Source organism: Amphiprion ocellaris, chromosome 12 (assembly GCF_022539595.1).
Source record: "Amphiprion ocellaris isolate individual 3 ecotype Okinawa chromosome 12, ASM2253959v1, whole genome shotgun sequence".
NCBI lineage: Eukaryota > Metazoa > Chordata > Actinopteri > Pomacentridae > Amphiprion > Amphiprion ocellaris.
The window spans coordinates 33,683,506-33,696,179 of record NC_072777.1 but is presented as its reverse complement, the minus strand read 5'-3'; the positions used below and the strand labels follow the sequence as shown (position 1 = coordinate 33,696,179).

The following is a 12,674-nucleotide window of genomic DNA, read 5'->3' as shown; positions in this document are numbered from 1 at the left end:
GTCTTAATTAATTTAAAGATATTTGCCATTCCAATATGACTTTGAAGTCACAGGATTTTACTGTTTTCTAGATGCTTTCTACTGACAGAATTGAATTCTAAGGTGTCAATAATGTATGAAACAATGTTAAGATAATAAAAATAGGATAACCAAGTTATAAGATTCAGAAGACTCTAAAAACATGACGTCTGCCATCATTGTATGACAATTTGAATGATTTTCCAGTAATCTGCCCCATGATAAGACAAATGCATAAGGTGACGGAAAGACATGCAGGCATTTAACTCACCTTAATGCCACTACACACTGTGTGAGTTTTGGCCGTCACAGACGAAAGATAGCAATCGTGAAAGAATTGTGGTGATATCTTTGGTCTTGGCTCTAAATCGGTGGTCCTACGTCACACTGTGAGACAGGTTCAAGGACGGCTGTTGTCATGGCAACCAAAGACAAGCTGCCATAAATTTCTGCCAGTCAGAAATTTGGGGTGATCATCTCACAGTGGATGCTGCTGGGCCTACGTCAACTAACTACCAATAGAAATGCAGGATGAAATGATGTACTGATCAGTGCAACACTGGAGCTAAACCCACAGAGATGATTTGCGGCGACAAAACGCATCAAAACAAGTATGTGGGATTCAAACAAAGAAGACAGCCTGGTAGAGTTGTGGCAGCAGAAGCCTTTTAGACATGTCCTCTAGCTCATAACACACCTGTGTCCATATTTGCCTCCTTCTCCTTTTTTGGGGATTTCTCTCCAAACACATAAATGTCAGCAGGGCGAGGGCTCCGGTCATGTTTGGCTAGTTTCCCCGTGATTGTAGGAGCTCCGTTTATGCTTCGGTTGTTATTTTCAAGGATGGACGGCGCACGCTTATGACGTTTTATTATTGCGGATTCACGTTGAATCACGTACATCATAGGTTGAGATTCAGCTGCATTTTCATCGTTAATCTGCACAGAGCAAACTTCACGTTGTGCCCAAAGATTATTAGATTCATGTTGTACAGCGTAGCAAGCTGTTAACTTATAAGATCATTAAAATCACACAGTGTGTAGAGGCCTTTACTAATGGTGCAGACGAACAGCTGTAGATTTACGGTAAGTGTTTGTATTACTTGCTTGCATACTAGTGCAAGTAAAATATGTTTAGGAACCTTTTAAAAAGAAACTTTCTTTTATTTTATTCAGGACTTTTTTTTAGCTTTACAAGCTTTTGTAGACCTCTGCAATTCCATGATGTTAAATTAAGATTAATACTTTGATCTATGATTAATAAAGAATATTAGATTACCTTGCACAAAAATTTGCAGGTTTGTGCAGACTTCTGTGCATTGCCGTTTTGTCATCTTAATGCAGAGATTTTCTGGAGAAACACTTCCGATGAGATAAGTGTGAAAAGTCTAAATGCATTCAAATGATCTATAAACTAGGTTTGCAGGGAGAGAGGTGTGTAATCACATGGGTTTACACACACAAAACGTTACCATCTGTGCTGTAGTGCTTGAATATCTCGAGGGCATTCAGGGAATTCTTCCATCTTTCATTTTCAAATCATTGGAATGCATACAGATAAAAACAAAAAAAATAGTCTGCTGGAAACTGCCAACTGAATTACATCACGCAATGACTCACCGCAGACACATCCACAAGCATAAACATCTCTGTTTGCCTCCGATCGGTCTTACCTGAATAGTGGGTGGCGAACGCTGTTTGCGGGTGGTGGTGGTAGACAGGGTGGTGGTGGTCTCGATAAAGGTGGTGGACATCTCCGGCGGTACGGAGGTGGTGGTGCGTGCCGCGCCCCGGCTGGCGGGAACGTCGCCCACCAGCCGCACACTGCCGTTCACCTTGATGTTGACGTGGCCCTCGGCGGCCATGTTGAGGACTTTGAGGCCATTGTAATAGAGGCCGGAGAGCTGACCCTGGTAGGGCCGCTTCCGGTCGTTCCCTCCGATCGAGATAGTGGCCTGGGTGTTGAAGATTGTCAGCTGCCGGCCTGGCGCAGGAGGGAGGGGAGAGGGTTGATATGCTTAAGATGCAACGTGGAGGAATAATCTGATGTAACAGGCAGAAAAAGCTGTCACAGGAAGCATTTTGACATGCAGCAGGTTTAAGATGAGTTACACTTCCACTGCAAGATAGAGGCAGGGATTGGAAACTTAAATGATAACACATACATATCGCTTTACTGCTTGATTCAGTGAGGTTATGGATGATGATACAACGTGCATTTACACTGAAAAAAATGTATGCAATGTAATGCACAGTAGGTTGTTTTTTTTTCCTTTTGCCACTAAAGAGGAAAATATACACTATGCAGCTATAGCAGAAATATCATACTGGAACAAACGCATGCAGATGTGACAAAACTATATGTAAAATGAGCTGGAACATGTTCCACAGGTCCTCTTAATATTCTCAGGACAAAACAGCAGACCTGTGCGGTGAAATGATTAATAAATATGTATACAAGCTTTGGAATATTCTGATGAAAGTATGAGCAACACACAGCGACTACAATTCACGTGAATTTCATTATGAGATGCCAAAATATCACTGTCAAAACACATTGCTCATGCATTAATTATGAAAAAGAAAATACACCAAATTTCACAATACAGGAATCATAATTAAAAATCTCATTTGTATAATTTGCAGACACATAGCACTGCAAGCTTGCTTGTTATACGATACATAATACATTAGGTATGAAATGACAGGGACAAGACGTTCATATCACAGAAAATGAAATAGCATGTGTGGAGTCATGCATGCAGCAGTAATGGGATTTTTCAAACCTGTCTGTGTTTTAGCGGTTGTTAAAGGGACTTTATAATCAGGTTAAGATGTTTATGTGCAATGAATTTAAAATGCAGTTTATAATAGTATTATGTTGAGTAAGAACATACATTATGCACCAAAAAAGCTGGGGACTTGCTGTTTTTTATCCCCAAAAATGCTTAAAAACATAGATGAGGTCCTGATTTGGTAATTTAAGTGACTGAAAAGCACAACCCTGTCAGGGCACAGTGCACCTCGGCAGGCGCGTTGTGACGCTTTGCCGTCAAAAAGGCTCCAATTAGCTCTTCATCACCAAACAAGTGAGGATTTTATCCTGTATGATGTGTGTAACTACAATCAGATAAATTACAGCAGGGAGAAGCACCTGCTGTCTGGAAAGTTTTCAGGGCGATATGCCCACTGATTAGTTTGTTCTCAAACATTGCAGAGCATTTGAGCCAAGGGAGTTAATTCTGCTCTCAAAACAATCGGCCGACTGTTGCAGCATAGATAATGCCGTCTCCGAGTCAATTTTGCACAAAAGATTAGGAGCATTTGATAATTAACATCTTGTTGTTGCACTGTTTATAAAATATCTTCCCAGTCCCTTTAACTGGACACAATGATTCAACAAAATTGTAAAAAGATGACGATGACAAAAAAAAGGTAAAAAGAAATAAAAAGATAATAAAAATCAAAGGAGAGAACAACAACATAAAAAAGAAAACGCTTTGTTTTTACTTGTTTTTTAAAGGGTTTAAGGGATGGTTATTCATTCTCAAAAGGTTGAAAGGGAACAAGCCGATGAAATGGCAGAAAAGAAAAAGAAAAGAAAAACATTCTAGAAGTTCAATAAAGATTTACCTTTCTCCTGAAGCCAATCTTCTACTGGCCGGGTATATTTGAACGGGATTTTCTTATTTGCCATTTGATAGCGCTCAATGTCGCTGTTGCCTTTAAAGTTTAAAAGTTTGACAAACAGCTTGAAACAGTTGGCAACAGACATCACACATTTATACAGTGGTTTATAAAGCGTTTTATCTTTGTTTAGAAATATTTATAAAAGCTTTATGTTTTTTTTTCTCCAAGTAGTGTTACTTTAGTTTAAATTTTTAAAATTCATATTTATATAGCACACTCCACACCAGTATTTAACAACATATTCAAGGTTTAAATACACAGAAATCATAAATAACCTGGAAGAAACCAATGGAAATACATCAAGGTCTACATTGTATTACATAATAAAGACAAACAGAAGGATATCAAGTGCTCTAAAAGGCAGGCATGCATTAACTGTGTTTCTCTGAACAAAACTGGAGGTAATTTATGTGCACTAATTCTCCCACTGGACACCACCTGCTTTTACATTTCCAGGGCCAAAGAACGCTTCGGTGCAGAGAATTATTGGGATGGAGGAGGCTGTGTGGCAAGTTTGCAGGGAAAAGGAGGGCAGCGTTGGAGGAGGAAGTGGTAATTTGAAGTACAGAAGACCTACTGGGGAGGGAGAGTCCCACAGTGACACAGATTTGAAGAGGACAATGCATACAAATGAGATCATTACTGACATGGTGGGAGGCCTTTTGGGTAAAAAAAAAAAAACGCTACACCTCGGCTGCCTCAAACCCTCAAACCCCCTCTTCTGAGACTGCGGATAACACATTTCCAGGTACACGGGAAATAAAGATAATAGACTGCTGCTTTTTACAGGGAATGCTGTGTGTGTGTGTGTGTGTGTGTGTGTGTGTGTGTGTGTGTGTGCTTTTTTTTGGCATGATACGATGATTCGTCGTGTATGTGCCAGGGCTGCAATATTATGTTTGACAATCACAGAGCCTTTCCCTGTGAAAGGTGCCACGAGGCTGTCGACACTGAGAATTGAGACGTACAACTCAAGCACTTTGAGGTTATGACAAAAGAGTGTGAATTCTGCATAGATCTCAGTCAGTACCCAGGTGGGACGGTACTAAAGGAAAGGAAAAAAAGTCATCGTTACAGAAACGTTTACAGCATAATACAACTGAAAGGGCGAGGCCTCAGAACTGAGCCTAGCTTGGCTGCCAGGTTTCTCTCCAGTGATTGAGCTACTGTTTACGTCATACGCTCACTTTTATGGAAAGCCACCTGATTGAGGGTGTGACCATACGGTTTCTGGCTATGATATCACACTCATCCTCACACCACCCCGAGTATTATTTCATTTTCTTTCATGGTTCAGGCATTTCAGGCTTCACACCTGATTCCAAACTTCACATCTCTCGCCTACTGACTATATTTGCGCATGGTGTGAACTCGCCACAATTTAATAAAACCATATGCTTCCCTCGGTTTCCTCTCCCAGTTCTATCTTTTTATCATTCCTTAGTACCTATTCAGAGAAGAAAACGAGCCAAGTGCTCAGTTTACAGCCAGCTGGGAAGGAGTGTGGATATGTCTGCGAGGGAGCTCAAGGAGCTAAAGGACTGTGTGTGCAGCGTGCCAGAAGGTTAATCAGCTACTAGCAGGACTCCCTCCCCGTTCCTTTGATCTCAAGCAGGTTTCAGGTGGCAGCCAAATACACTCTGGTCTGGACAAGGGCCACAGAGGGAGGCATGATGGTTGTATGTGAAATCAGAGGACGGTCGGAAAGGTTAGGAGTGTGATGGAATGGGTTGAGTAACGGGACAGGAGGAGGGAGAGGATGAGCAGCCTCGACAAACACTTTGTAATCCCTTCAACTTTTTTCTAGTCTTTGGCTGAACGTCCCAAAGCGGCTCCGTATTGTTATTTAGCTGCAGTGAAATCATGTCTGAAACTGAGAGAAGCTACAAGCTTGCTGTGCATCACTAATGGCGTGGTCTCAGGTATAGCTCTTACATTGTTCCGGGTGATTAATGAGGTGACAGTCCCCCCTGTAATGAATACACCACAAGCTAATTGTCCAACTAATGAGAAAAATCTCTCTAGTTTGTCAATTTGATATTCAATTTCTAGAGGTGACTTCAGAATGGACGACCTTGCCAATAAAAACAGCATTGGAGAGTTTTCTATTTACTCAGTGACATACTGAATTTCTGAATATTTCAAGGATATTTCTTTTTTTTTTGCTGTATGCACAGCTGAATGCAAACCTGTTTAATCCAATAAAAATATTTTCCACACATTTTTTATTTTCGCCTGTGTTTACCGACAGTTTGCTTGTGTCTGCTTCAGCTCCGATGCATGCCTTCACCATATTTTCCTCCCAGCCAAAACAACGTCTAGAATTTTTCTCCCATTGGTGGCAGCTATTCAGTCAACACAAATGCTGGCACGGAGACAGTCATCTGCTGGTTGGTGGCTTCGTTCGAGTCCGTTTGCTTGCCAGACTAATCTCGCTGGGGTTCCATCATGGGGCCAGTGCTGAGAGCGCATCAAAACTGTGAAAATGGCTACCGTGACAGGCTCCTGGCATTCTCTCCATTTGGGGATGATGAGTACATTTGATATAGCGTGGCCCTGTCCAAAAATCATCATTCCACAGTGCAACTCCATAGCTAGCTGTTGCCGCCGCTGGTTATGAATAACCTGCACCACCCACCTTCCTTCCAATCTACACCGCACTTTCATCTCTGCTTCTCCTCCCCTTGCTCTATACTCAAGTTTCTTTCTATTCTGTCTCTCTTTTGCCCACCGTCCATCCAGCACCATTCTGCTACTTCATCTGCAGCTCTGCTATTCTTTCTTTATGTCTCAGCAATCATCCCTCTTTTGCTCTTCTTGCCTGAATCAGGCCTCTTCAGCCGCAGCCACAATTCTGGTATCATTTATCTGCTTTTCACTTGCTCTCCGCTCCCCTTTCTCCACTTCAGCCATCCATTCTTCCACCATCTATCTGCCTACACGTCAGCTGTTTCTCTTCTTTGTCAACTTATTTCAGTCTTCTACTCCATTAAATGCTTCTGTGTTCCTTTCGTGGCTGCATTTCTCTCCCATTCACCTGTGTCCCTGTGTTTCTGCCACTTGCTTTCCCTCGATCCTCCTTTCCCATTCTCTCCCAGATGTCAGACAAAAGCCAGGGAGTAAATTCATCATTTATCAGGTCGCTCTGAAATTTATGGTGTTGAAAGGATGAATTAGACTGGCGGCTTGTACACTCAGCTTAGTCTGAGTTCTGAGAGCGACAAAGATTGTGTCGCAGATAGGGCTAATCATGTTTGGCCCCGGGGACGCGAAGGGATTTATCTCGCTCCTGAGGAATTGTTTTGTCTGTATTTCAAGACAAAGATTGGCAGATATTTCCAAGCCGTGCTACTCGCCGGGTCTGTTTCAGGTTGTGGGAGTCCTAACACTGTGTGTATCGGCGCATGGATGAAAGTCCTCGTCTATTTGAGTGCATGTGCGGTCTGAAAATGAACACAAGGCCATTCTCTCTATGACCAACCCTCTTGTACCCACCACAAATGATGGACCGCACACACACAGACGGACTCCCCCGAGGCAGCGGCAGAGTAGTTAGGCCAATGGTCATTCATCTGAGACAACGCCTGAACCTCGGCCAGCTCAAGGCAAAGTGTGATGCACAATTTCCGCCTGGCTCGGTCTGGCAATTCTTTGATTCAAAGATTCAAACTCACGCAAAAAGATCATGTAATCCAAAATCAAAAGGGAGCACAGGGATTCGGGAGCGTTATATAAGGAAATTGGAACCCTCTCACTAAACAAAGACAAGCCCCTGCAGTAATGTGGGTTGTCACACAAGTACATGGGACTGTGGGAGAAGATGTGCAGCCATGATGATGAGCGCCGACTGGCAAAGAGGAGGAGAAACACGGATAAAGAGGAATTTGAGGACAAAAAAAGAATCTGAGAGGGCACCGTTAGAGGCGGAGGATAATTAGAGAAAGGAAGAGACAATGCAGTCAACGCACACACACAAATCCAAAGCCCACACGGAAAAACGCACACGTGTAAGCTGCAGAATCCTGATGGAAACGCTCCTGTATATGGGATCAGTGTGGGGCTATTGTTGTGGAGAAGAATGGAAGTCCTTTTCGGTCTTATTCCTCAACACTGAAAACGCCGAAATGCACAATTTTTTTTCATTACGTAAGCCTGTCTTGTGAAAATCACTCGGGGTACTGATACTAATAAAGTCTAAATGTCTACTAAGCTCAGTGGGCTTGACATTGAGGTCCTGCATCTTCATCACTTGCCATCGTCTCGCTCTCTTTATATGGAGTCTGCCTCCCGCACTTGAACTGTCAATAAAAGCAAAGCAGACGCCGAACTCAAAGTAATTGCCGAGATAAGACGGAAACACGGAAATGTTGCCGCAATGAAGTCAGACAGTGCAACAAAACAAGCAGTTAGACAATCAGACGGTGTAAACAAGCCAGCACAGAACAGTTTGCATAATTCATGCAATTATTTAATAAAAGTGATCTTTTTCCATCCTTCAGCAGCTATTGTCAGAATTAGCCTCACTGCCTTTATTTCTAAGGGAACACCTGGATCAGAATGCTGATGTGTAAATCCTGACACGTTTTATTTTCTCTGTTGTCAGATACAAAAATACAACCAAAAGCAATTCGGTGCAGCTCTGCCATATATTCTGCCTTTACACAGCTTCTCATGGCTGAATTTGCTTGCGTTATATTGGCTACTTTTATCAATTACAGCATTTAGTGGTGGTTTTGCACCACATTGTGCCAAAATTTGTAATTTTCCTTCCTGCTCATGTTTGAAACTGGAAGTAAACACTTAAATCATCTCTCTATAATGTTAAACATCACTGCAAACTACAACTTCAATAATAAACATATTGTTAATTTAACACCTCTCTGACACCACATGGCATTTTTTAAAGAAAGATTCTTCTAAATATTATATATACAATTGAGTAAAATTGAAATTGAAAGTTATTTATAAAGATATTGTAGTCAACCTGTTGACTACTTTATATTAAATAAGTCAGAAAGCCTTGGAGTCTGGCCAGTCTTTTCTTCAGGAGGAAGTGACATCATGTGGAGCAGGTCATGTGATCTAGAATTAACACACTTCCTTGAGAGGTGTTTTTGTAATGGATAACTTAGTTGAAAGTGATTTCTCAGACACAGATATAATTTGATATTTCCAATAAAACATGATATATTGCCAAAAAAGAAATATCTGTCATGATTATCTCAACTTAATAAAAAGAACACAATCAAAACATTTCTGAATCAGCTCATTTTATTATTGTTTAGCTAATTAGAAGGTGGTTGGTATTAAATTTGGACGGTTATTTAGTTGACATTTTAGTGATATCCAATCGTTTTTATTAATAAGTGATTGTTTCCATCATAAATAATTATGGAACTTGTAAAGACATGATCATAATGAACATAAAAAACATTACCTCAAAAGTCCCTCAATTACATATTGACCCAACTACGTAAAGGTAGAATTTATATCTGAGTTGTTGAACTGATTTTCACTAGAAGTTGTATTTAGTCAAGTGGCAACAGAGTGCTCCAAGGTTTAAAAAGATTCACAGTCTTTTATTAAAAGACTGAACACAGAAGCTACGGTGTCCTCAATACTTAAGTAAGTGCCTCTTTACTGAAGGGCCACTTGTGTATTTTCTTTGGTTTTGCCAGACATTATATAATAGAGTGCAGTTTTTTAGGTTTTCCAAAGCCCACTCCAGAGACTCTCTGCCCAACTATAACCTGGAACAACATTTTAATATGATGTGCATCTAGAAGTTGGCTGCAGCTAAGAATCTGACCTTAAGTCTACTGCTCTGCACTTTGCACAGTAACTAATTAGTCATTGTCACTTGCGCTTGTCCCTGAGATATTTAATAACGCATTGTGGTAGCATCTAAAGTGTTGGTTTAATTATGTTATCTTTTCAATTGTCTGGCAGCAATTTTTTGTTCATTGATTTTGTCTCTTGTTTATTTTTTATTGTTTTGGATGCCTTTTCAATATAACTGGAAATTAATTTACTGAAATGAAAAGTGTAAGACCAGAACTTGGCACAGCTTAACTGCTAGTGACAATATCCTGTCGTACAGGAAAACTGTGTGAGTACTGAATGTTTAAAGAGCCCATATTATTCTTTTTGGGTTTTTCCTTTTTCCTTAGTGTCCACAGCAATGGGAGATGTTCTCTCTCATAGAAAACACAGCTCTTTACCTACCTTGATGCCTCATTTTAAGCTCAGAGTTTTGTCTGTTACTTATCTATGTCACTGTGTAACACATTTGCATATTGCCTATATAGTGTCTAGTTTGGCACAAACTCAAATAAAGTCTGTTCGGGTTACATCCTGTACTCATAGACCTGTTAGGAAACAAAGAGACAGGCGCTAAAACACAACATTTCAGACAGAAGATAAGAAGAAGTGCAGCGGTAAAGCGCAGTATGAGAAAAATAATGTTTTTTTTACGTTAAAATTCGAAAACATATTCAAGCAGACCCTTATTATAAATTTAGAAACCTATAAATGTGTACAATATGGTCTCTTTAAAGTTGAAGTAGATAGTTGGAACCACTAGTATAATTGGTCTTACACCAGATCTTAAAACCTTTATGGTCATCTGACTGTTACTGATTCATTGTGCGGAGTCTCCCTAAATTTTCAGCAATATTGCTTTTGTGGATTTCCAGATTTACCAAGTCAGTACAATGTTGTTGTAAGTGTTAACAACGACAGCCAAAACGACAAATACTAAAGTTGTTAATGAAGTGGAAACTATTAAAGCAACAAATAAGGGAATTCTAGTCAAAAACTGCTCAATATTCAAAAGCACATCATGGTGTAGAAAACTCCTGCTGCTATTTCCAGTGAATCCTAATGTCTTCATACTTTGGTGGGCCAGCTTTGTAAACACCACAGTCGAGCTGTCCAATTTGCACACCCTGGGCTATTTTGCAAGCAGCTTTGAGTGATAAGCAAACAACCGACACCTTTGTCCTCACCTATTCCCTACCAGGGAGAGAGGGCATACCCGGATCCGGTAACTGTTTATTGAGCGGCCTGAGAGCCTCGTGGCAGCGGCGCCTTCAAGTTAAGCATTAGGGGTGTGAGAAAGCAGTCGATGAGTCTGCAGCCTAACATGTAATTACTCAAGAGATGACAACACCTTTACAAGGGAGGGAGGGCAAAAAAAAAGAAAATCAATCATTGCTGAATTACTATCGCCGAATGTCCTGCAAATTACCTGCGCAGAAGAGAAAAAGAAATTACCACGTTTTCGATCCCCGACCTCAACTCCATTTCAAGACAATGGCAGGTGGACAGAAAAGGGAACAAACCTCAGTGGGATCAATTGAGAGGAATCCAGAGCTAAAAAGTGAAATGAGTTCTTTGTGTTGTGTATTCGTGAAGCTGAGATGCAAACTAACGGCCATCTAGCAGTGATTTCTGAGGGGATGCTGACTTTTGAACGCAGATACTGACGGATGTATTGACAGAAGCTGAGAAAACAAGTGAACACTCATGAGCAAGGCACTTTGACATAATCCTGAAGGTGTTAGGCGTTCAACTCCGATCTCAGATTACAAGCTGTTAAAGATGCAGAGTGGATAAGGAACAAGACAAAAGCTACCTCTGTGCAGCAACGCAGCCACATTGGTCTGATTAGTTCAATTCTTTCATTGAGCGTCATGCACGTGTGAGCGTGAATGTGACGGAGATGTCACTTGTGTGCATGTTCTGGAGTTTCTCAGTATTTTGCAGCAGCTGTGGCTGAAACGCAGTTATGAAACCCGTCTAACTTTATCTGGTCAAAGAAAAGCGAAAGACAGCCAAAGGCAAAAGAAAGCCAGAGACAGAAGAGATTAACGTCACCTGCGCTGGCATTGAACCAAACCAAAACAGCGTGCCAGGTCACGCCAGGAGAGGAAGCTGCCCTGTCCTCGGCCGAGGCATGCGGCTAAGGAGCACGCTGTAGGGCGGCTGAGACATCGGGCTGGGAAGTGAAAGGGATCAACTCATATTTGTTCGCTCCTCACCATTAAGTAGCATCAGCATTTCTGTATTATTTCTGTTTTTGTCAGTGTTTGGGGAAAAAATACTCTTGCTTGTTGCATTCTTGGACACATTTCATGTTTGCTCTGCATCTTGTAATGGAACAATATTTAACCCTATGAGCTCTGGGCTGTTGTCAGGGTAATTTCACTACCTTTACTTGTGAGCTTTTATCTTGGTTGTTATAAGGGCTGGCAATATATGGGTAACCTTTGCTGTTCAGATTTTCCATCATTTGATATGATAGCAATTGCAGATTTTTTATGTAACCCTTCAAAATGAGGAAAAAACCTACTGCCTGAATGAATTCTGATGTTTTTACATGTATCTCGCCATAAGATGCTGGCAGTAGAGATATCTTTTCATAAATGTGAAGGGGACATTGTCTAGAATCGAGCAGTATCAGAACCATGATGGTGGGATGCTGTAAGATTTAGAAGTTGGGGGAAAATATGTGTTTAGTCTGTAACGGAAATAAGAGTCGGAAACCATGCAATTTTTGATTTGATTAAATTTCATGTCATTTCAAAATGATTTTTCTCACAGACACTTCATAACACAGTTAAGTTGCTAGCATCATTTGAAAGGCCAAGTCATGCAGTTTCATTTAATACTGACTGTACCTCACTGCAATTAATACCTATAGAACAAGTTAACTGAGAAGAACGGATGCAAATTTGAATGTGAAGTGCATTTGTTGGCTAATAAGGTTTAATCTTCAACACGGTCTAATTAGTCATCATCTCCTTCTGTCCAATTACGACTCACTGCTACGGCACAGTTTCACCAAAGAGATCAACGAAGTTTCATATTATCTTTTGTCCCAGCTACTTGGCTCAACTGCCACTTTGTGTTGTTTAACTGTGCGTCTGCTCCGTTTCACTGGAGTGAAATAGAAGTGAGGGTAAT

The 12,674-nt window shown here is 40.9% G+C and overlaps 1 protein-coding gene across 13 annotated transcripts in view; it reads right to left on the bottom strand.

Moving 5' to 3' along the window:
* LOC111582007 (neurexin-3b) overlaps positions 1-12,674 on the bottom strand; it is a 344,457-nt gene that overhangs the window by 35,743 nt on the left and 296,040 nt on the right. For 10 of the 13 annotated variants that reach the window (XR_008603364.1, XR_008603363.1, XM_055015655.1 and 7 more), the window contains 2 exons: positions 3,651-3,740; positions 1,691-2,001 (listed from right to left, as the gene is read on the bottom strand). Coding sequence is in view for 11 of the 13 variants with exons in the window: in XM_055015655.1 (XP_054871630.1) it covers positions 1,691-2,001; positions 3,651-3,740 (401 nt within the window). In the remaining 2 variants the exon portion in view is untranslated. The remainder of the gene's footprint in view (positions 1-1,690; positions 2,002-3,650; positions 3,741-12,674) is intronic. The other 3 variants (XM_055015653.1, XM_055015654.1, XM_035957349.2) reach the window with 1 other exon arrangement.